The sequence below is a fragment of the Lipophrys pholis genome (genome assembly GCF_963383615.2).
Source record: "Lipophrys pholis genome assembly, chromosome: 8".
Classification (NCBI taxonomy): Eukaryota; Metazoa; Chordata; class Actinopteri; order Blenniiformes; family Blenniidae; genus Lipophrys; species Lipophrys pholis.
Genome location: NC_137630.1, coordinates 31,065,679 through 31,090,977, shown reverse-complemented (window position 1 = coordinate 31,090,977; position 25,299 = coordinate 31,065,679). Strand labels below are relative to the sequence as shown.

Sequence of the window (25,299 nt, the reverse complement as noted above, 5' to 3'; positions counted from 1 at the left end):
GTGGGCCGCCACAATATGGCACCCGGGGGGCTGATGGGGGTCAAGGATTTTGCTCAGGAACCAACAGAAGCAACCTCTCAGCATTGGGATTCAATCCTGCCACCTTCCGATCTCAAGTCAGCTTCCCCAACCTCGAGGCTCTTCACAAAAACAACAACAACAAGTGTTTGCGACAGGAAGGTGGAGATCGTGGGGATGGCTATGGCTCATTTGGTAAAACGTGTTGTCGGCTCAACCCCCCACCTGTCCATATGCTGAAGGGTCCTTGAGCAAGACACTGCTCTCAATGGATGGACCGATCACCTTGCATGGCATCTGTCTCCATTGGGCTTGTGAATGTGTTTATCATTGTGAAGGCCGTCACAACAGTGGAAAAGCACGATATGCGTTAAGTCCATTTATGATACCCAATAAGGGAACAAGTGTGGAAATGAGGGAACAAGGAGCTGAAGAAGCTTCTTGGTTTAACACATAAGGAGGTGAACAATCTGAAGGGAAATCAGGAAACGGGATATGGAGCAATAATATAAGGGTGTGTCTTATTTGCATGGAGAACAATGATCTAATGCTAACACCATGTTAACATGGGCTCTTCTTGTGATTGGTCAGTAGGGCTACAAGTAGGTGAACGTGAAAGTCTTGAAGCGCACTTTGTTGAACCATAAATCAAACTGCAGCTGCATCAAATTGTCGCACGCATTTAAAGCCCCTCAAACAGGTAATTGGAGTTTGAACTTGAACTATTCACCTCGTCGCCGATACTCAAATATACATTGACAGCCCCAGTGAAGAAGTCACCAGTTCACGGGGTGAGGAAGTACAGAATGAATGCTTTGTAGTTTTGGGAACACGAGTAGAAACAAGGAGGCAGAAAAGCTTCCTGATTAGTGAGTGAAGAGGTGGAAGAACCTCGTCAGGAAATGAAGGAGGGAAGTTGAGAAAGAAGGAGGTCAGAAACATTCTACTGATTAAAATCAGTATTGGACAGTTAGAGGACGTCCCCCGATAAGGAGCAAAGCTGTGGCCTATTTACCGAAGGTGGAGTAAACAGTCATCCTGGTTAAGAAGAATGTCGGAAATTAGGTGACGAAGTGGAGAGGCACCACATGTGAAGAATAAAGGGCAGTTACGAGGGAGGGAGATAGAGATGAATCCTGATCAGTGAACATGGAGAAAGAAACCTTCTGGAGAATTCTGACTTGGAGTCCAGGAGGTGTAGAAGTGTGAAAGTTTAAGAACAAAGAGGGGAATTAGTTTTGGGAGGCAGAGAAGCTTCATGTTTGGGGAACAAATGAGGGGTGAAGTGATGAAACGATTGCAGAAAGGGAACAAAGTAAAAGATGTATGAGACATGGAAGTAGAGATGCTGTCCAATAAGAGGACAAGGATGGAACTCATTGAACGCGCTAGAGAATCTTCCTGGTTAGGGAACAATGACAGAAAATCTGTAAAAGGAGGACTTTGTCTTATTTAGGGAACGGGGCAGAAAACGACTGGTGAAATTTCAAATTTCACCATTTCACCAAAGTCTTGTAAAGTGGTAGAATATGCTGAGTGACTTCCTGTTTCCTTCCACCTGCAGCTCAGCCGCCATGTCTAAAGCGACGGTGAAGAAGCTGCACTGGCGCTCCAAGGTAACACACCTGTCCCTCACACCTGTCCCTCACACCTGTCCATCACACCTGTCCATCACACCTGTCCCTCACACCTGTCCATCACACCTGTCCCTCACACCTGTTCATCACACCTGTCCATCACACCTGTTCATCACACCTGTCCATCACACCTGTCCCTCACACCTGTCCCTCACACCTGTCCCTCACACCTGTCCATCACACCTGTCCCTCACACCTGTTCCTCACACCTGTTCCTCACACCTGTCCATCACACCTGTCCATCACACCTGTTTCTCACACCTGTCCATCGCACCTGTCCATCACACCTGTTCCTCACCTGTCCATCACACCTGTCCATCACACCTGTCCATCACACCTGTTCCTCACACCTGTTCCTCACACCTGTCCATCACACCTGTCCATCACACCTGTTCCTCACACCTGTTCCTCACACCTGTCCATCACACCTGTCCATCGCACCTGTCCGTCACACCTGTCCATCACACCTGTTCCTCACACCTGTCCATCACACCTGTTCCTCACACCTGTCCATCACACCTGTCCATCACACCTGTCCCTCACACCTGTCCATCACACCTGTCCATCACACCTGTTCCTCACACCTGTCCATCACACCTGTCCATCACACCTGTTCTTCACACCTGTGCTCAGACAGTATGGATGTTTGCTGATTCTCGTGTCGCGTGCAGGTGCAGGAGAGCTTCGTCCCTCTAGGGGGCGCCGGCTCAGGGGAGCTGGGCCTGGCCATCGGGGGCGGGGCCGACTACGGCGAGTTTCCGTTCGTCACTGCGGCCCCTGGGGGCGGGGCCACCGTGAGCGACATCATCCTGGAGATTGGAGGGACGCCCGTGTTAGGGATGACGCTCGGCGATGTCAGAGGAGTCCTCAACTCGTGTCCTCATCCAATCAGAATCAAGACCGTCTCACCAGGTCAGACGAGTGTGTGAGCCACTTACTTTACTTTACAATAAGAAACGCTTGTTATGTAACATCGTGTGTGTGTGTGTGTGTGTGTGTGTGTGTGTGTGTGTGTGTGTGTGTGTGTGTGTGTGTGTGTGTGTGTGTGTGTGTGTGTGTGTGTGTGTGTGTGTGTGTGTGTGTGTGTGTGTGTGTGTGTGTGTGTGTGTGTGTGTGTCAGGTTCGTCCCTGTGTAAAGACCTCAGGTTGTATCTCAGCAAATGTTTCACTCCGGGTTCGATGGACAGTCAACTGCAGCAGCTCATCAGAGAAAACCTGTACCTGCGAGCCGTCCCATGTAAGAAACACACACACACACACACACACACACACACACACACATACACACACACACACACACACACACACACATTACCAATCATTTCAATCCTAATGCTCCTCCTCCTCCTCCTCCCTTCAGGTACGACCCGGCAGCCTCGCGACGGGGAGATTTCAGGTGTGGACTACAACTTTGTGTCCATCGAGGAGTTTTTCTCTCTGGAGGAGTCGGGAGCGCTGCTGGAGAGCGGCAAGTTCAAAGGTAAGAAAAACAAACGCACCCTCCACACCACAATGAGCTCAACACACAATAAGAAAAACAGAACAGGGACTTATTTTACAGTGTGGCTGAATCAGTGTGGCTGAATCAGTGTGGCTGAATTTGGGTCTTTTTAACAGTTTTTTACAGCGCTCAGGAGGTAAAGAGGATTTATTGTCTGTAATCCTTCCAACCTCAAACACCAAACCACCCCCCCCACCCCACCCCTTCCACCCTTCCACATCTGAGTGTGCATTCATTCCACCCGCCTCCTCCCCACCGTATTAATCTGAGGGGATTAATGGAACAAAAATAGAAACTGAATTCACACATTTGAACAAAGTGTGACCGAAAACATCGTCTCCGAAGCTCCGCCTTCAGTTTTCTGTTGTTTCCTGGTGAAGAACTTTTCATGAAGAATATCAATTTTCCCAAGTTGTTGTTTTTTTTTTTTTACACTTCAGGTCGTTACAGTAATAAAAGTACTTCCATCACAATGACAAAATAACTTTTGAGGACACAAACAACACAACAGAGTGGCCACAAAGAGGCAACATGACAGTAGAAGGAATCTATTGAATTTTAAAGTGGCAAAGATGCAGAACTGAGGAAACCTAATACAAGGGGAGATCCAGACGGTAGAGTGCAGACCTTCACCAACGCCACATTTGTCACCGTGGAAACCAATGGGTGACCAGGTTATTTGATCCACCACACCAGTCCTTCCATCGTTTGTCAGTGAGGAGGAGGGAGAGCCACAGCTCCAGTCTCCACAGAGACCCCGTTTCAACATTTCAAGTGAAAACTCAAAACTTCAGCTCAGTGGATGTACAATCATACCAAAGTTTCCTCCGTGGTGTCGTGACTCCCAGTCCATATTCTCCTGGGACTTGGTACTTTTATTTTGACGGTCACTGTAATAACAATCCAACTTGGTGGTCCGTCCAGTAGAATGTCCGCGTTCTCCCGTCGTTAATGTTTAGAGCGGATTGTTCTGTGCGTGCGTGCGTGCGTGCGTGCGTGCGTGCGTGCGTGCGTGCGTGCGTGCGTGCGTGCGTGCGTGTGTGTGTGTGCGTGGTTTCTTTACAAAAACAAACGACAGCTCACACTCGTGGCCCAAGATGAAAGCTACATCTTTTTCAATGTTTCTGCCGTTTCCGGGTAAATAACTTTTTTGAAACGAAAACACGAAAACGATCCATTTTGACTTGTCGCGTGTACAGAAATGCGCATTTTGGCCCGTTCCTGGTGCAAACGTGTTTGCTGCCTTCGTCCGATCACAGGGAACTACTACGGGACGCCCCGCCCCGTCCACATCGGCCCGGAGAGTCCACCAATCACGTACCAGGAGCACCGAAACCTGCTGAGGAACTTCAGGACGAGGAGCAAGTCGCTGAGTAACCTGGAGAAAGCCGTGGAGGAGGGCGACAACAGCGAGGAGGACAGCGGCCTGTCAGGTACGCCGATGCTCCGCCCTCACAGGCCCCGCCCACCCAACCTGCACAGCTGTGACCTCATTAACCTCCTCCAGCAGGCTCAGCCAAAGCCCCACCTACCACACTACCTCTCAGCCAATCGTGGGAGTCGGCGGTGGGAAGTCGAGAGGGACCGGAGAACGGCGTGAGAAGAGTGGGGAGAAGAAGAGGAGCAGGAGGAGGGCCGCTGCCGGATAACTGGGAGATGGCCTTCAGTGACTCAGGGGAGCCGTACTACATAGAGTGAGTACCCGTTAATAAAAACACGGAGACTCCAACAGATGACACACATCCCAGCCACAAAAACACACAACTGCCACGCAGTGTGACACTCGGTACCACTCAGGACCTGATCTGCTAAAGTTTCTCCTAAACTTGGACTTTCTGGTGGATCTTCTCTCATATTGTGTCAAATTCAGACAATATTTGCTTTAACCAGAGGCGTGCTTAGACCAGACCTGGGCATCATAAGACCCTTTAGCTCTGCTTGACCGGCCCTCAAGGTGCCACTGGGAAATTAATCACACAAAAACTACTATTTTGGGATTTATTACAGCCAAAGTGGACACATTTTTCACATTACTTACCATTATTTCATTATTTATTGCAACACGTGTTTAGCATCTTGACAGGCAGCACAATCAATTATTACCTTACAAATGGGTTTCAAAGTTTAAAAATAGACTTTTAATGGGCAAAAAAAATTGCTTTCTTTTACTTATTTATTAAAATTTTAATTTTGAAAAAAAATTATCAAGATTTCAAGACGAAGACAGAGAAAGACTGAGAAAAAGTGACGCAGCAGAACAGTCGCTCATAATAATTGTGTAAAAAAAAAAAGTTTGTTATTAAACAAGACAACTTATGTCTCGGCCCCCAATAGTTGTGCTAATTTGTCACGTGGCACTTTGGTAATATTAGTTGCTCGCCCCTGGCTTAGACACTACTTAGGCCCAGACTACATGACAACAGTTCAAGTGAAAACGCATCTTGTTTATGTTTTCGTTTCAGAAATGTTTCACATTTACAGTGATATCAATGATACAAGCTCTTCTAACCAATACACAGTGAAAAGAAGTCGATGATGATGATGATGATGATGATGATGATGATGATGATGTAGTCTTCTCCTCCTCCCATAAGTCATAACTCAAAGACGACCAGCTGGCTGGACCCTCGCACTCAGAACAAAGAGACCGCTTCCTGCACTGAGCGTGAGTTTCTCTTCCTGTGTGTCTCTGGGCAGCCAGCAGGGGGCAGCAGACACTCACACCAGCTGCTCCCACTGACTGGACTGTGTTTTTCACATACAGAGGGTTATGAGTTCATATGTGGAGGACGACCTGACTGTTTCCTCTGTCCCACCTGTCCTCTCCTCTGCCCCACAGTGCCAGAGTTCACTGAGCAGCCCAGCCAGTTGAAAGGTTACTCCATCCACACTCGACTCTCCAAAGGTCCTCGAGGTTTCGGCTTCAACATCGTTGGAGGGAGTCGACCTCGAGAGTTTCTGCAGGTGTACAGTGTCACACCTGGAGGACCCCCGGCTCTCAATACAGGTACTGTTACTACTAATACTACCACCAATGTTACTAAAATTACTACTGCTACCACTACTATTCTCTTACTACTCCTACTAATATTAATACTACTACCAATGTTTCTAATATTACTCCTACCTCTACTACTATTATTTTATTACCACTTCTGCTAATATTACGACTAATGGTATTACTACTATTAATATTACTACCAATGTTTCTAATGGTACTACTCTCATTAATACTATTCTTCTACTAATATTACTACTAATACTACCAATGGTATTACTGATACTTATACAATAATATATGTTACTAATATTGCTACTATTACTACCACCACTAATAGCATTATTACTGCTACTACTCCTACTACTAATATTACTACTACTGATATTATTACTGCTACTACTACTGGTTCTAATATTACTACGGCTGATATTGCAACCACTACTACTAATATTACTACTACTACTACTACTAGTAGTTCTAAAATTACTGCTGCTTTTAGTTCTTATATGACTGCAACTGATATTATTACTACTACTACTACTACTACTAATTGTACTACTACTGTTACTGCTACTGCTGCTACTAATGTTGTTATTACTACGACTTTATTGTTGTGACTTAACCTTTCATTGCACTGTAGCAACTGGCTAAACAATGCTAATGCTACCTGGTGAGGATAAACAGAAGTGGTAACCTGTCACTCAGCCTGCTCTCGGCCAATCACTGGTGAGCCTGAAGTGCTGCCGGCTGTGTTCTTCTCTGATTGGCTGACGGGAGGTGACGAGAAAGCCTTCAAAGCTACATGTGAGGAGGATTACTGTGCTGTTTCACTCTCAGCTCTTTATTCTTCTCATACACACAATCTCATGATCTACAACTAATCCACCGACACACACACACACACAGAGACACACACACACACACACACACACACACACACACACACACACACACACGGGGTCGTTTTAATCTGTCAGGCTCTCACGTGCTCTGAGGATCAACAGGAGTGTAACGTGAAACAACCTGAAACCAGCAGAGACTCAGACATCAGAAAAAAACAGCACTAAGCCACCATGAAACTACACACACACACACACACACACACACTAAGACAGTTGTTTGCGTAACTTGAAGCTCTGCAGCATGTATTTAATACAATACGCCGTCATAAGCAGATGAAATGTTCTCAGTCAAGGCAGTGGCGTTCTGCTCCACATATCTATAGAACAGCTGTAAACACTTTCATCTCTCAGTTTGATGTTTTCTCCACTACTGATCAGGGAAAAAGTCACAAACTAGTAATGTCTCTTACCACACTGTGGGCGTGATCTAAAGTCATACACGCTATCTAATTATTGCCTTCATGAATAAACATCAAATGCTTCAGGCCCCGTTTCAGTGAAAAGACAAAACTTTTGTTATTCAGAAATGGCTTCCAAGGTGGAACTTTTCAAAAACGCTCCGACTGTCGTCATGTGAGACTGTGTAGAGGGTGGAAACGCTGTGAGTGCACATGCACACCACAGCCTTATAAACAGTTGTTGTGATGTTCAGTGGACGAACAATACGAACAATGTTTCCTCCAGAGTGTCGTGGCTCCCAGTCCTCATTCTCCTGGGACTTGGTACTTTTATTTTCATTGAAAATAATCATATTTTAATCTCAGTCTCAGTTTGAGGCGCATCAGTGTGGATATTGCTAATCTGAGGTCTCCATCTCCTGGTCTCTCCTGGTCCCTCCTGGTCTCTCCTGGTCCCCCCTGGTCTCTCCTGCAGCCGACATCTTGGTCTACATCAACGACAATTGCGTGCTGGGTCGCTCTCACAAAGAGGTGGTGGAGATGCTGAAGTCGGTGCCGATGGGTCAAAGCGTGGACGTGGTGCTGAGGAGGGGATACCCAATGCTGTACAACCCCGACGGGTGTCCCAAACAGAGCCTGGAGACGGTACAGAGTCCTCCTCACCTGCATCTCATTAAATCAGCATCAAGTGTTTCTGTCCGTGTGACGTTCAGGTGTCTGTGTGGTGTCATTCAGCTGTTTTATAAAAGTAGAACGTCCAGCGTAGCGCTGCTTATTAACCGTCATGTCGGGATTTTTGAAAATCGTGCAGCCGCAGACCCCCGGTGAGTCGTCCAACCTCAGCCGAGGCCTGACGCACCTCACCTACAGCCGCATGCTGGACGCCAACGGCAGCGCGACAGGTCAGGGCTTCCCGATGCTGAACGCAGAGGAAAATGCCGAGCATTCGCTCAAATCGTGTTTTCCATCGTCTTCGGAAGGCCTGAATACGTCACATTTCTGTCCTTTCCTCTGAAATGCAGGATCGGCGCAGACCCCGCCCTCCTATACCACTCAGCCAATGACGAATGGGATCACGAGCCCGCCCACCCCGACATCCTCTGACCCGCCTCTGTGTCCACCGCCCCCTCCTGAGAGGACGCCAACGAATCACAGCGACTCTGACGGCGGCCCGTCAAGCGCTGGAACTCGCAGGTTGGTGTTCCTCGGGGTCTTCACTTTGGACCACTTCTGTTTTCTTTTCGCGTGAATCGTCACTCATAAATATTTACATGTTGTATAAAGGATACTTTTAGTAAAACATATGTAAAGTGCTAGGATTGTTGTGCCATCTTTATTTTAAGTTTTCAAAAATGTATTCTTTTAAGGAAAATACATTCTGAGAACTTCCTGTTGAATTCAGCTGAAGGAGTTTTTCTTGCCTGGTCATAAACTACTTTATGTGAATACTTGTACTTCATGTCTTATACCTTTGGACCGGTTTTGGATTACTTAAAAACTACTTTCAGAAAATGTATGAGTGAGCTCCAAACTGATTTGAAATGCATTTTTAGGTTAATTTACAATTTGTCTCATGGAATATATTATGAACGTTTTTTTTGTTGTTGTTGTGGTTTAAAACTGGTTCTAAACTGCTTTGAAGCCGGACTAGTTTTAGACTGATGTTCACATACACCGGTTTTGGACTGGAGTTTTTTAGTACCATCTTCGACTGGTTTGAGATTTTCTGGATGGAGGAACCTAAGAACACAAACGTGGATCAATCTGACGCCTTGTTTCCTCCTCCTCCTCCTCTTCCTCCTCCTCCTCCTTGCAGGTCTTCCCTGATCCGCTACTGTAGCAGTACGCTCCCTGCCTTCTCCTCCTCCTCGCTCCTCCACCATCAGAGCTCCAAGTCCTCTGAGAGCGACCTCTCCACCTCCACGCTCCCCATCTGCTCCTCCACGCTCCCCGCCTCCTCCACCTCTCACGCCCTGTCCAAGCTGCCTCTCTCCCAGCCTGAGACGGGCCTCCTCCAGAACTCCACCAGTCCAACTTCCACCAGCAACATCAACACCCCGTCCTCCTCCATGTCGCCCAGCGCCCCCACACAGCGCCCCCCGATGCCCCAGACCTCCCTCGCTGTGACCCCGCCCAGAGACATACCGCCCTGCGGCTTCAACGGCTGCCCCGCCAGTCACCCGCCGCCCTCGACGGCCCCCCGGGGGAACTCGGGGCTGGTGCTGGCTCTGGGCGCGGGGTCGCCCGGCTCTGCCCACGGCGGGGAACTTGTGCCAGTGGCCTTGGGGCGGAATGAGGGCGGCGGCCTGGGCTTCAGCGTGACAGCAGGCGGGCAGAGCGGTCAGCTGGCGGTGGTGAGGCGGGTTTGGGATCGGAGGCAGTGCCCCTCGCTGCAGTCCGGAGACACCATAGTGAAGATCAACGGGGCGGACGTACAGAGCCTCAGCTTCTCCCAGGTGAACAGTTATTACTGAGTCATTTGGTACCTGAGTCACTGATTCGCCGTGTCATTAAGTCTCTGAGTTATTGAGTCAGTGAGTCACGGAGTCGTTTAATTACTGAGTCATTGAATCACATCACTGAGTCATTGAGAAACTTTCACTGTCTTCATCAGACTCTGAACTGAGATTCTCAGTCTGATGTTTTAGTGCATCTTAATACTTGATTACAGTTACTATCACTTCCTTCAGCAATAACAAGTCACTGACTTCTTCCTGCAGATAAAAAAGTAACTAATTACTTAGCAAAGTTCCATCACTGTGTATGGTCTAAGAAAAAGTCCATGTTGTAACTTTACTAGATATTTAGTATTTCAGGAGAGTTACTTGTCTAGTTACTGCATGATCAGTTACAGTTACTAGTCATTTATTTAGTAAGTTTTTCTGTCAATTTATGTATATCCTTCAAATAAAAAAAGAGTATGCCTGCATGCGTGTGCGCCTACAGGTGCAGAGAATCCTGCAGGAACACACCAAGCAGGGAGAGGTGGTGCTCCTGGTCTACAGAGGAGGTACCGTGAATATCACAAATAATATAACATACCGTAATTTCAGGACTAGAAGGCACTGCATTTTTCACACGCTTCACCCTGTGGCTTAAACAATGACGCGGCTCGTTTATGGATTTTTACAAGTTAACGAGCTTCATGCCGCCAGACACACGGTGATGCATTTAGGTGCATCACGTAACTCCGACCTTTCTTTTTTCTTTTTTTTTCTGTTTAAATTTGGTGGGTGCGCTCAATGATCCAGAAACTACGGTAATGAGTGAAAAATGTGTAAAATAAGATTTCAGTTTGAAAATTTACGCCTTAATCTTACACCCCAAAACAGGTTACATCTCCTCGCCAGTCGTCACGCCAAACATCTACAAGCCCCTCCCCTCCCCACACGGCCCCACCACCCCGTCCTCCTCCTCCTCCTCGTCCTCCCACCCGCCCACCTCAGCCGACTTGCCTTCCCCGTCCACGGGTGCCTTGGTGGGGGGCGTCCCCCCACTCAGCCAGGCCGGCTTGGCCCTCGGAAGTCTCAAGGAGGGGCACCTACCAGCTCCAGGGACCCATCAAGGTGAACGCATGCTTTTTGGCCCCGTCTACGCAAAGTTTCAAGTGAGAACTGCTGCGTTTTTTAGGTTTTGTTTCAGAAAAGTTTCACATTTATATATTTTAAAAGTTATGTCCATTCACAGGGAAACGACAGGAACATTAAAAACGGTGTAGTTAGCATGTAGGGCCACAAGTTGGTGCTGCTGGTTGTTTTTGTAAAGAAACCAAACACGCACACACGCAGCAGAGAACAATACACTCTAAACATTAACAGCGGGAGAACAGAGACATTCTAGTGGACAGACGACCAAGTTGGATTGTTATTACGGTGACTGTCAAAATAAAAGTACCAAGTCCCAGGAGAAAGAGGACTGGGAGTCATGACATCACAGAGGAAACATTGTTCTTATTGTCCATCTACTACAGTAGTATGTGGAGAAGAACTATTTCTTACGGCTGTGGTGCACATGCACACATTTAACACTTGGAGTACTGAACCCCTCTGACATTGAATTACAGCCATAAACAGATAAAAGTGACACCTCCTCTTTGCCTCCCAGGAGCCCCTCCTATGCAGACGCCCAACGGGCCCCCAGCCTCGGCCCTCATCCAGAGCACCAGCTTCCTGGACTCGGTCCCCGTCACGTTGACCTTGGAGCCCCGCGACCTGCTGGGCGTGGAGGAGAGCGCCGGGGGCCCTCCTCCGCTCAGAGGAGGAGCGCTGGGCGCCGTCACCAAGGACAGCAGAGGAGGAGGAGGAGTGAAGACGGCAGAGGTGGAGCTGAGGAGGCGGCCGGGAGAAGGCTTCGGGTTCGTCATCGCCTCACAGGAAGTGAACGGAGGTTAGTGATGAGGACTTCCTGGACGGGGATGATATGAGGTTTCAACTTACTAGTTAGTTGACGGAGACATTGATGTTCCCTAAACAGCAATATGTGTCCCCACCCCTGACATTAAGCAAGGAAATAACCTTTGTTACTCCCTCTGGTAGTGGAGTTCCGCCTCACTGATATACTGAATTAATTCAGTATAAAATGAAAACTCGTAACAGTCGCCCTTACAGTTAGCAGGAGCTAGCGTTAGCTACTTGACACGACAAAGCTAAGTAACATATTCAGACACACAATATTTTTAACTCACCGTCTTCAGGAGCTTCTCCTTCTGGGTCACATTCTGGTCCAAACTGGATGAATGGTAGCTTTCATACAAATCATCGCTGTAAATCCACCGTAAACATTAGCGCATTCCACTGGTGTTTCAGATTAACTGGTTTCCCTGATAAATGGTGACTGACTTTCTATAGTGTCCACCGTTGCTGCTTGTAACGGCACAAAAGGGACGACACTTGGAATCTTCATGGAAAATGATGTTAAACGGCATTCGTCAGGGCAGCTACGGATTTCTGTCGGGTTTTTTAGAGTATCTTATGAGCAGCAACAAGAGATGCTAAAGGGTCACCAGTTAACAGGGAAACCACTTAATCTGAAACACCGGGAAGCTCTTTTCCCGGAGACGGGCCTGGACGAGGCGTGGACAGACACAGAAACAGCCTGTTCTCAGGAGAGCTCACCGGAGGGACTTTTAGACTGGATTTGGAGAAACATACTTTCAATACAACGCTGTTGGACCTCTGACACCTGCAGTATGTGACATTGTTGGAAAAAAACTGTATAATATGGCACCTTTAAGATAATTTCCATCCTGAAAACTGTACTCACTGCCTTAAAAAATATGGAGTGATCCAACAAAGTACTTACTTTAGATTAACATTTGTTTTCAACTTTGTCAGAATCAACACAAGCGTTTGAGTTGTCGTCTTCTTACAAGGATCTTTCTTCCATAGTGCCTTAGTAGGCTTGGTAGGTTGATATCAGCAACATGTGTGAACGTTGACAACTGTTGCCTGTACGTACCGTACCGAGTCTGAATACTGCAGCACGGTATGGGTCGACATGAAGTGATACAACATGACGTGACATGATAAAGTACATGATATTTCACGACATGGCACTTGGACAAGATGCAGCATGTCCTGATCCTCCATGATGAGACCTGCCATAAGACCCAATATGATCCGACACACTCCGTTAAGAAGAATCCTGAACCTGTGGATCAAAGTGTGAGAGATGTTTGTAGGACGGACACGTGACGGCAGGACTCGGACACACAAATGTGTTTGTTGTGGGTGAAGGTTCAGTGAGTTGATGATTTCCGGAGTTTGAACAGAAGCTGGAGGCTTTGTTTGTTTGCAGGAAGGAAAAAAAGAACAGCAGGCTCAGTCTGTGGATTTATTTTGTTTTCAGTTTATCTGAGATAAACTCTCATATCTGCACATGTGGACAATGAAGCTTTTTATCGGGACAAACTGTTTCTCTGTCGCTGTTCCTGCAGCAGCCCAGAGAAAATAAACGTATTGTTTGAATGAAAATATCAACTCTGATAAACGATAACAAAAAAACAGTGCAGCTTTACAACGGCAGGAAGCAGCACCTGAGCTGGAATGAACAACGCTGACGAAAAGCCCTCAAAAGCATCACCTCCCCCTCCTTCCTCCCTCCTCCTTCTCCTCCTCCCCCGCTGAAAACATAACAATCATCTGCACTGTTAGCCTTCCTCCCCTGGTGTGTGTGAGTTTCAGTCCCCTCCCTCGCTTATCTGAGGAGGCCACGCCCCCTCCAACTGCCCCACTCTGCTGCTCCGAGTCGGGAGGCAGAGAGAGGGAGAGGTGACGGAAAGGTGGACAGTGGTTCATTCGTTGGTGTGGACCTTGGAGTGGACGTTAGCGGGGACGCTGTGTGTTCGGTCTCTGTCTCCTGTTTCTCTGAACCCTTCATCATGTTGGAGCGACTGCAGTCGGCTCTGAAAACTGTTAAAGACTCCAAACGTAAGTCATCAGGCTCTTCTACTGCTGTGGAGGCTTGGAGGGATTTATACATACATGTATGGATAAAGTACAAAACTGGTTGGATGATTGAGTGATTGGATTAATGGATGAGTGGATGGATGTGTGATAGGTTGGATTAATGGATGGCTTAATGAATGTTGGGACAGTTGGACGGTCTGTGGATTGATGGATGGATTGATGGATGGATTGATGACCGAATGACCCAAAACAACTACAGAACAGTAAACACCACCATGAGAAACCAAGGAGCTCCAACTTCAAAGAGACACACCAAGATGAGAAACTACACAGACACACAAAGCAAACTTCCTCACCTCCTTCCTCACATTGTGTTTACCATCACATGACGTTACTTCATGTCTAAAGTAACCTCCTCCTCCTCCTCCTCCTCTTCCTCCTCCTCCTCCTCCTCCTCCTCCTTTATCAGCTCTCAGGAATTTCTGAAATATTTCCACCTCATTGAACCTGAAGCTGTGTGTGTGTGTGTGTGTGTGTGTGTGTGTGTGTGTGTGTGTGTGTGTGTGTGTGTGTGTGTGTGTGTGTGTGTGTGTGTGTGTGTGTGTGTGTGTGTGTGTGTGTGTGTGTGTGTGTGTGTGTGTGTGTGTGTGTGTGTGTGTGTGTGTGTGTGTGTGTGTGTGTGTGTGTGTGTGTGTGTGTGTGTGCAGTGGAGCAGCAGCTGGTTTCACTGAACCTTTCTCGGCTTGTCAGTGTATCAGAGTACGACTGTGTGAGTCCAGATTAAAGGACTATCAGCACTACAACCCAAAACGTGTCATAATTTGTCTTGAGATTGAGGCTCTGCGTTAAGAAAAGCAGCTGGTTGCTATGGAGACTGAGGCAGACAGACTATGGAAACAGTGTGAAACAGGTTGTTGGTGTAAAAGCACAAAGTTTTTTCAGCGTGAGTGACACAAACTGGTGTTGGGGATCCTGGAGTTCTGTAGTGTTTCTACTGAAATGGAGATGTGACAGCTTCTGTTGGACACATCAAGACTCTTCATACTGGATCTGGTTTCTAGACTGGTTTAAACTCCAGGATATGTTTCCAACCCGGTGTCAGACTTTGTTCATTCCTGGTCTCAGATCTGGTGGATGACCAGGTTTCAGACTTGAAGTCAGCCTTGGTTTCAGACCTGGTTTCATACGTTGTTTCAGACCTGGTTTGAGAGAAATCTGCAGGAACCAGCCTGTGCGTCTTTACTTCTACTCAGATTACAGAGGTGGTATCACACCAGTTTCACATACTGTTAAAGTTGCAGGACACATTTTGAGGGAATCAGGAGGACAAACGGCACAAATATGAGTAATATTAGAAAATAGAACATCTTATAAGGAAATCGAATAATTTGTATTAATGTCTCTACACTAAAGATCATTTGGTTTTTGGAGGCTGACACACACTTACAGCATCGCCACCAAGCATTCGCTCTAAAAAGTCTCGATTGTTGTTTTCATCCTAGTCGAGCTTCAGTTCGACCGGGAGAAGAATTCGCGCTCCAAACGTGGATTGTTGTTCAGCGGTTTTATAAAGAATGAATTGTGTCTGTGTATATGGGAATTATGTAAGCGTGCGCTTCGGCGACACGAGCCTGTAAATTTCAGCGACGGAGCCGTCGGTTTGTGTCCAGATGTGCCGTCAGCTTCCAGCTGTGACTCGCTCTGAGAACGCAACCACACCCCGTGTGTGTGTGTGTGTGTGTGTGTGTGTGTGTGTGTGTGTGTGTGTGTGTGTGTGTGTGTGTGTGTGTGTGTGTGTGTGTGTGTGTGTGTGTGTGTGTGTGTGTGTGTGTGTGTGTGTGTGTGTGTGTGTGTGTGCGTGCGTGCGTGCGTGCGTGCGTGCGTACGTGCGTGCGTTTAATTAGCTGTGCAGTTTTAGAGCACTGAATGAGAAATGTTAAACTTTCTATTATTAGTAACTTCAATCCATAATTCAGCAAAGCGGCTGAGCTGGGAGTGTTTGACTGGAAAGCAGGTGAGTTCAGCTGCTTACTGTACGGTGAAATATCACACACACACACACACATACACGATTGTGTGTTTCACAATACTGGTCAGGACCCTCAGTGACATGATGCGTTCAGGGACCCTGAAATGAAAATAAGAAAGAATAACATTAAATATTGTAAATATAAGTAGACGCTTGATTACAGAGCTTCTTCCTTCTAACTGATGTAACTTCAACCAACATCCAGACGCTAGGTTATTATATATTCTTTCTGATTATAATAAGACTAGGATTTTAACGCATTAATTTCGATAGACAACCCCCCCAAAAAAAACTTGTCAAAGAAATTAACACATTTAATGGGTTGGGTTTTTTTTTTACTCCCTAGGATGAAAGTTTCTCGGTGAGAAGCTTTCACGCCGATCTTAAATGTTTGATATGAAGCTTCTTGTGAGCTCGTCCTCGTGTTGCGTTCACTGTCTGCGTCCTCAATGAATCATGCATGCTAACGGTCGCTGAAACATCTCCTCCTGAACAGGTCGTCTGCTTATGAAAATCCCATCAAATATTAACCCGCGGAGGTGAAATTCAGCCGTGCGGCTTCTCGCCGTTAACCACACATCTTAATCCCGGCAGAATTTTATGGAAGATGCGAACAGAAGACAAACGGATAAAAATAAAAATCTAAAATCACAGTGATGCTGAGTATTAGCACACATTTTAAAACATTAGCATGTATGTTGCTTTAAAGTGTATACATTTTTCTGTGAAAATATTTCTGAGGAAGTCATTTTCTTTAATCACGTAGCTTTTCTGTTCAGTTAGCCGAGAGTTAACGTCTTTGTTCAGTTAGCTCATAGTTAGCGCTCCTGTGCAGCAAAATATTGGTCAGTTAGCAAAGCATTAGCCCCTCTGTTCATAGCGTCTGGAATTTAACGGCAAGTTACGGCCTAATCTTGATAGTTGTGTCTTTATTTGGCCGACTTATGTGAAACGTGCCGTGAAAAATGATAAAAAAGAAACCTTACAGCTGTGAATTAAACCTGAATTTATTCTTCTTGTCTACTTTAAAAAAAGAAGAAAAAAAATCTGCACTCATTCATTCTGGTGTGTGGGAGTTTGTTTAAGTCTGGAAAACATCAGCTTCTTCCTCCCTCCTCCTCCTCCTCCTCCTCCTCCTCCTGCCCAGAATGACACAAACAACAACTTTCCTCATGTTAAGAGAAAATCCACCTGCATCTCACATTTTTATCAGATTTTTATCACGAGAAAAGTAGAGGACCCAGTGTGGAGCCCTGTGGGATGACACAGTTTACACTCTGCGCATATTAAGGCCTTTAGAAACATTAAAAACTCACTCAAGCGAACGAAAACTGAAAGCAGCAACGCAAACCATCATTTCTTGTGTCTGTGAATGTGAATTCCAACTTTTAATGTTGTTGTTTTATAATAAATATATTTATTTTAGAAACGCAGACGGCTGCTGGAGTTTAACATCATTTTGTGCTGTAGTTTTTTCTTTTACATTTCTTTCTCCCTTTTTTAGTTATGATCATTCTGTTTATTTCATTTTTTGCGCGCGTGTGTGTGTGTGTGTGTGTGTGTGTGTGTGTGTGTGTGTGTGTGTGTGTGTGTGTGTGTGTGTGTGTGTGTGTGTGTGTGTGTGTGTGTGTGTGTGTGTGTGTGTGTGTGTGTGTGTGTGTGTGTGTGTGTGTGTGTGTGTGTGTGTGTGTGTGTGTGTGTGTGTGTTGGGGCGATAGCACCTTTACATTCCTCTGTCAGACAGAAGCACTTGATTTCACCAGGAAAAGGTTTTCAGTTTGTTCACAGACGGCGTTTTTTAGTAGTGAATTATAGTGTGGTATCTTTATAGTGGTCTTTTCAAGGTCTTGGTCTGGAGATGCTCTGGTCTTGGGCTTGACTGTAACACCAGTGAATTGAATAAGTGTGTTTTAGAAGCTCTGGTGTCAGAAAACTGTTGTGTTGATCCATCCATCCGCCCTGGCCTCCTCATGTGACCACTAGAGGTCCCTGTCAGGTGGACCAGGCCTGCATCAGGATGTTTCAGGTGTTTGAGCCGGACTCTTTGCCCTTGGCTGCAGCAGCTTGTGGAGGCTCAGCCAAGCAGACCGAACAGGCCTCAATTATTAAAAGTGAAGCACATTTATTATTGCCGAGCTGTCAGAGTGGAGGGGAAGTGGCTCACAGACCTGCAGGATCAACCTGCTTCGGTCGTCAGACATGGCCGTGGGCACAGGTGTGACCGAGTGTGACCGCCTCGTCTCTCGGCAGCCCCCTCCCTGATGTCCCACCGGTTCGTGACGGTGCGTCGCGGCAGCCCGGCGGCTCGCAGCGGCCAGATTCAGCCCGGAGACCAGCTGGAGGCGGTGGAGGGGCGGCCGGTCGCCGCACTGCAGCACCGGGACCTCGCCCAGATCCTGAGGAGGGCCGGCAACACGCTGCGACTCAGCATCACCCCGCGACACCGTACGGACACACACACACACACACACACACACACACACACACACACTCTGGGTTTCAAACCACAACACAAAAATTGTCAGACCAAAGTCAGTCACACTTTCTGCTATAAAGTTATCACTGCAGACGCAGCCGCGAAAGCTAACAGCTCTCCGTCAATTTTTCTCGTTAATATACATTCGCAGGAAAACTAAACCAACAGATAAAAGCACTTTTTTATTTTGTAATTAATTTCGCTATTTATTCAACTTCTGAATTAATTGTTTATTATATCTCATGAGACTGATGTAACTGAATTGGCCATCATTTCCTGTTTAGTAGGTGGAGCCCCTGAAGTATCTGACACCGATCAGATTCTATTTTTAATAAAATAATCAATAACTATCTTTGATCATTATTAATCAGCATTCATAGTCAGGCTGCCGAAACCCAACGTAACTGATGAATCTCTACACTGTGCTCCTTTCGTGTCCACATCCTCCAAACTTAATGTCTCGCTCATTGGTTGATTTTAGAAGGAGCATCATCCAGAACTGCTCTCTATGCCCTCTACTTTAACTGCACTGTTAGCATTAGCATTACGTCATTCTCCGTCTAACTAATAATCACTTCCTCTTAACCTGAGCTCCTCTGCTCCTCAGACTCAGACGGAGCAGAACTGGACCTGGACGGCAGACTGATGAAGGGATCAAGAGGGAAGTCAAAGGTGGACCTCAGCTTGTTTTTACCGTGTCACTTCTGTAATCTGCCCAGCGCTCGTGCGCAGGGCTGCGGTTTCCGGAGTGTCAGGAGGTGTGTTTTCTGTCACTGACAGGAGGAGACCCGGTTCTACAGCGTGGATCTGGAACGGGGTCCCACAGGGTTCGGTTTCTCTCTGAGAGGAGGCAGCGAGTACAACATGGGACTGTACGTTCTGGGTTTGATGGAGGCAGGACCGGCCCAGCGCAGCAACAAGATACAGGTACTCACACACACACACACACACACACACACACACACACACACACACACACACACACACACACACACACACACACACACACACACACACACACACACACACACATACATACAATAACTAAGTTTCAAAGCACTGTAGATACTTTTAGACCCTGTTTACACGACAACGGAGCAACTAAAAACACAACTTTCGGAAAGTAGTTCACTTGGTGTAATTTTTTATTTTTTATTTTTTATTTATTTTTTTTTTTTTTTTACCTTTTCTTGCTTTTTTCGAAGATCATGCACGAACATACAAAACATTTGAGGCAAGGGATATTTACAATAAAACAAAATACTGTAACCAGGAGCAAAGCACAGGTTCCGCTAGATTATGCAATCCAATATACACAGTTTAAGAGTTTTTGATGTTATCCCATTTCTCCCAGTATTCCTCTCGTTTTTCTTTTTGAAATCGGAGCATAAAAGTCAAAATTTAACATGATGAAACTGTTTGAAGAAGATCCAACTCTGTTGCTGTTGAAACGGGGGGAAACACTCTGTGTAGACGGCAGAAACGCTACTACTGCGCACGCATGCCACGACCGTAGTAAACTTGATAGTTACAAGTTGGTAGTTTTATAGTTGACATTCTCCGTAGTAACAGTCAAACTAAAACACAAAAGTCTGCGTTCTCCCTAGGGATGGGAATCGAAAACCGGTTCTGACTTAGAACCGGTTCCAATTGATCAATTCCATGGGAATCGTACACCTTATATGTGTTCGATTCTTCTTAACGATTCATTTCCAGCACGACGTGAAGTCGCGTTGCGGTACGTTGCATGACGTCACACACTGCGACGCAGACCTCCTTCAACCAGGAGAAAACATGGAGGAAGAAGGTCTAAAGTGGGAGACGATAAACGACTAAATAATACGATACGTTAATACATGTTCCACTCACCACGTCCTGAATCCACAGAGTCCACAGCCTCTCGCCTCGCAGCCACAAGGTCCAAGTTATAAAAAAAAAAAAAAAGGTCTCGGTGCAAATCCCGGCAGGAGCCTTTCTGTGTGGAGTTTTCATGTTCTCTCCGTGTTCTCTCCTACTAATGAGGGACTTTTAATAAATGAACTCTGCCGTCAATCTGTCCCGTGTAGTGAATGTCTGCTCCAACGAGCCGACAGCGTAGACATATGCTAGTAGAACTTCACTATACGTGTGAGCCCCGAGTTGTCACAGTATAAACGCTCTACTAGAGTATGTCTACTGTGTAGACATACACAATCTAGTTGAGGTCTACTACTGTATGTCTATGTATTAGATCATTTAGTGTTGAAAATCCCTTCACAAAAAGCACCAACACAATATGAAAACAGCATTCCCTGCAGACCGAGAGAACTCGTTCCTCCTGCTACGTCACTTCCTCATTCCTCTCCAGGCTCAGCCTCCCAGAGAGGGTTAACGTGTCAACAGCACAAAATTTGAAAAAGTGTAAATTCCAGGGGGCATCCAATGAAGGCAAATACACATTTGACTGTTCTTTTTTAAGGGAAAAATTATAATTCGAGTTTCATCTAAGGAAAAAATTTAATTGTTCCTTTTGGTGCAGAAGACTGTAAAACTACTTTTCCCCCCCTCAAAACAATACTCTGGAATTGTTAGAAGAATTGATAAAATCTTATCAATTCCCACCCCTAGTAATCTACCTGTTAATTCTCCTTTTTAAAAATAATAATAACAATAATAATAATAATAATAATAATGGGGGGGGGGGGGGGGACAAGAGAATCGATAAAGAATTGAATCGTTAAACAGAATCGAAAATGGAATCGGAATCGGAAAAATCTTATCAATTCCCATCCGTAGTTCTCCCACTGCTGTTTGTACCTTATTGTTCTTTGTGCGCATGTGTGTGTGGTTTCATTACAAAAACAACCAACAGCACCCACCAGTGGTCAAACGTGAAAACTACAACTTCTAACTCTGCTTTGTACAGATATCATTTTCAAATCGCTGGCGTGTAAACACAGAACATTTCTGAAACGAAATCGTGAAAACAATGTGTTTTCACTTGAAACGTGATGTAAGCGAGGCCTTAGCAGCCTTATGTTTTGTTTGGGTGATGAGAAATCTCCCACGAACTCTGAACCGGATCTAACGAGATCTCTGGTCCCCTTGAAAACCTCAATGAGAGGACGTGACGTAGTGAGCAATGCATTCTGGGTCGTAAACAAACAAAGCAGAAGAAGCAGAAAGAAAAAGTTGATAAATATCTTGTGATCAGACATGGAGTAGTGAGGAAGACTCATTGATATCTGGTCTAAAGTCTTTATATCACAGTTGTTTGTGGCTACCCATTAGCCACAAGCTAACTAGCCTGGCCACCACAGGCGAAAGCGGCAGGACTTCCTGTTTCGGTCTGGACCAATCAATGAGCCTCGTTTCTTCTTCTCTTCCTCTCTGGTCAGTGTTCGTTTCGGGTGACAGCGCCCTAAAACCAGCAGCTGGTGTAATTGCGTGATATTTTCCAGGCGGTTTTATCTGGTTTCAAAAGTGAACGTGACGCCACCCGAACCAAATGAGGGCGTGAAGTCTCTGGGCTCCCCCTTCCTCCCAAGTGAACCGAGTCCCGGACTATCCCAATGTGAAAGGCCCCAGACAATGCTAACGCCGAAGCTAACCGTGGACTCCGTGCAGGTGTCCGACCAGCTGGTGGAGATAAACGGTGACAGCACGGCGGGGATGACTCACAGTCAGGCGGTGGAGCAGATCCGGAGAGGAGGACACCGGATCCACCTCGTCCTGAAGAAAGGAAACGGATACGTTCCGGACTACGGTGAGTCCCTGAGAGCTGCTGTGTGCGTTAGCCTCGCTCTGACGCCGCTCTGTTTTGTATGACGTTGAGTGTCCGGTTGTGTCCGGTTGTGTCCAGTTGTGTCCGGTGAAAGAGGCTCTGGGTGGAAACGGTTCCTCAGAAAACACAAAATACACAAAGAACCTGTCAGAGAACTTCTGCTGCTCCTCCTGCTGTCTGACTCTGTTTTTTACTTTCTGCTCCTTCTCCTCCCTCTCTCTTTTTCCTCCTCCTTCTGTTCGTCCTGTTCTTTCGTCCTCCTCCTCCTCCTCCTCCTCCTCCTCCTCCTCCTCCTCCTCCTCAGTGGAGCTGTCCAGCCTGTCTCTGTGTATGACAAACTCCAAACAGGGTGAACCGTGCTTCTACGTGATTGGACGCACTGAGAACTCGCGGTCGGTAACTTCCTGTCCCTCTTTTCTTTTCCTCCTTCACTTCATCTTCTCTTCACCACTCGGCTTCATTCACCAATTTGCAGAAGACATTCCATCTGTTTGTCCGGTGTTCACTTTAAAGGACCAGTGTGTGGACTTTACTGCCCCCTGGTGGTGACTGGGGAGAATCTGCAGGCCAATGAAACCATTGATTTATTCCAGCTGATTTCATTTCAGCAAAACATGGCCAGAGTGTCCAACTGTCTCCTGGTGGAAAACTACACACAGGCGGGTGGAGAACATGCAAACTTCACTCAGGAAACACACCCAGTTCAAACCCCGTCATTCTGAGACCACAGAGCTAACCACTACTCCACCGTGCCGCCCAACTGACAGCAGCAGGAATACTTTACCTGTTGCTCACAGGTCCTTTAAATCTATCCCACAAACATGTTGGCATGTGAAAGACATGTTGGTGTGTTAGCATGTGACAAACCTTCTCCTTGTGAAAAAACCTCAAGTTACACCAGTCAAATGATCAGAAACACAAAGCACCACATATTTACCTATGTTGTTCTTTCTTACCCGTTTCATACGTCCGGAATATTTCAGTATGAACAGCTTTGAACTGGCTGTACACTGATGACCTGCGCCCAAAGCAAGTTTGCCTAGAAGGTTCTGTTTTCTTCTACGTGTATTTATTTATTCATTATTGGTTTTACGTATGTATTTTACCAACTTTTCACAAAAACTTCTCACGAATTGCATGAAATCTTCAGGAATGATTTTTCGTCATCCAAGGACCAATCGATTAGATTTTGGGACGTTAACGACTAACTGTTTCCGAATAAATCCCCAAAAACTAAAAAAAAAAAATCCCATACGAGTGAGATGTGAGAGGCTTCTCGTGGAGGAGATCAGCGTCTGTTGCCATGGAGACGCTCCCTGCTCAGTGTTTCACACAGTGATGTAGCGACCTGACAGGGTAGTTAGCATCAATATGAGCTAACGGCTAACACGCTAGAGATGCTAACTCGGTTCTGAAAACAAATGTGGTGTTGGCGAAGGTCTGCATTCTACCGAGTGTAGCTCTAGTTTGTGATCGTTACAGACTGGTTTGGACTTGTTAAGTCTCATCTTACATGGGTGCAGACTGTTTTTTTATGTTGTTATAACCTGGTGGGCACCAGTACAGAATGGTTTGGACTGGTATACCTTTTAAGGACGGGTTTAGATTCAGTTTCAACGGGTTTGACTGGTAGTAAAGACTGGTTGTAGATTCATTCAGACTGGTTGTAGATGACTGTAGACTTGTTTGGACTGGTGGAGACTGTTTAGACTGGTCCAGGCTGGTTTGAACTAGTTTGAGAACAGGTTTGTTCTGGTTTCATCACTTCCATAATGACAATAACAATCTGCTCTTCTTCCTTCAGGCCCTGAGGAAGGAGCCCTCTCCCCCTCCTCCTCTTCACCCACAGAGGAGCAGGACGCAGATACGGTACCCATGAAAACCGCCTCTCTCAGCCAGATGGGAGGAGGTGCAAGTGGAGGAGAGAGGAGGAGGAGGAGAGGAAGAAAGGGAGAGGGAGAAATAAAACAAAGAACTGGAGGAGGAGGAGGAGGAGGAGAAGGGAGAGGAGGGGTCGGACCTCCTGATCTGGACCTGGACCTTGTGGAGGAGGAAGCACGGGAGGAGGAGTGGAGGAGGATGGAGGAAGAGGAGGAGAAGAAGAGAAGACAGGAGGAAGAGGAAGCTATTAGGAGGAGGAGTCAAACTGTGAGGCAGAAAAAGCGTGACGACCAAAAGGGGCAGGGGAGGAGGAGCAGGAGCTTCCCCAGGAATGGCGCTCCCTCCTGGGACTCCCTGCAGCCCGGAGAGGGGGTGGAGGAGTCTGGAGGAAGAGGAGGAGGAGGGAGGGAGGAGGGGAGGAGGAGGAGGAATGAGACCAGGACCACGAAGAGCACGAGGAAGGTGACAGAGGAGGAAGGGGGGGACACAAAGCATGCTGGGAGCTCCTCTCAGAGGGGAGCCTTCTCCTTCCTCATGCCGATGGACGGAAATGACGAGCGTCCATCCGACAGCGAATCAGCAGCCAGCTTCTCAGAGGCCAGCCAATCAGCAGCTAGCATCGCCACCGTAGGGTGGAGGAAGGAGCCTGATTGGATGAGAACTACCGAGTCGTCGTTGTCATGGCAACAGGGGAGCACACCGGGTCCCTGGCTGAAGCCGAGTTCTCAGAAACTGACGCAGGTTCTAACTGGCAGTCAGGTCAGGGGGCGGGGCCTGGTGGGCGGGCTCTCCTTGTGACTGGCCGGCTGAGCTGAGAGGATGTTTCTCATTCGCTGATTTTTGTTTTTTGTTTTTTTGTTTTGATTTGGCTACCTACTAAGGGCTTTACCGATTGGCCTGCTGAAAGAAGACCTGCCCCTGCCTGCGTCTCATTGGACGACAGCAGCAGACTCAGACTGTCTCTGTCTTTTCATTGGCTGGGGGGCGGGTTCTAAGGCCTGTGATTGGCCAATGACTCCACACAGAGCAGCTTACCAAATCACCGCCTTCACTCTAACGTTTCCCATCATGCCTCAGTGCGTCCCGAGGGCGCCACCGTGAAGCCACGTCAGAGTTGAATCCACTCAAACACGCTGACGTCCCGAAGCTGCAGGAATCATTTCTCTTCAACAGAAACAACACGGTCATCTGCATATTTACATTCATCACTTTCATTCACGTCTCCATCCTCAACAGAAACTTGTTTGCAATATTTTCTCGACAAAATATTTTTTAAACTTTATTTT

At 46.7% G+C, this 25,299-nt stretch overlaps 1 protein-coding gene across 1 annotated transcript; it reads left to right on the top strand.

The window, feature by feature from the left end:
- Nucleotides 1–1,592: 1,592 nt before the first annotated feature.
- Nucleotides 1,593–25,074, top strand: magixa (MAGI family member, X-linked a; the record flags this gene model as incomplete). The annotated part of the gene is made up of 20 exons (XM_080470490.1): nt 1,593–1,634; nt 2,327–2,567; nt 2,776–2,892; nt 3,016–3,135; nt 4,416–4,589; nt 4,664–4,850; nt 5,751–5,821; nt 5,996–6,163; nt 7,933–8,102; nt 8,269–8,359; nt 8,480–8,651; nt 9,274–9,913; nt 10,404–10,467; nt 10,790–11,023; nt 11,562–11,843; nt 18,144–18,338; nt 18,977–19,041; nt 19,150–19,296; nt 21,976–22,114; nt 23,937–25,074. The coding sequence occupies 20 exons, from the start codon at nt 1,593–1,595 to the stop codon at nt 24,809–24,811; spliced, it is 4,194 nt and encodes a 1,397-aa protein (XP_080326616.1). The 3' UTR covers nt 24,812–25,074.
- Between the last annotated feature and the right edge of the window lie 225 nt (nt 25,075–25,299).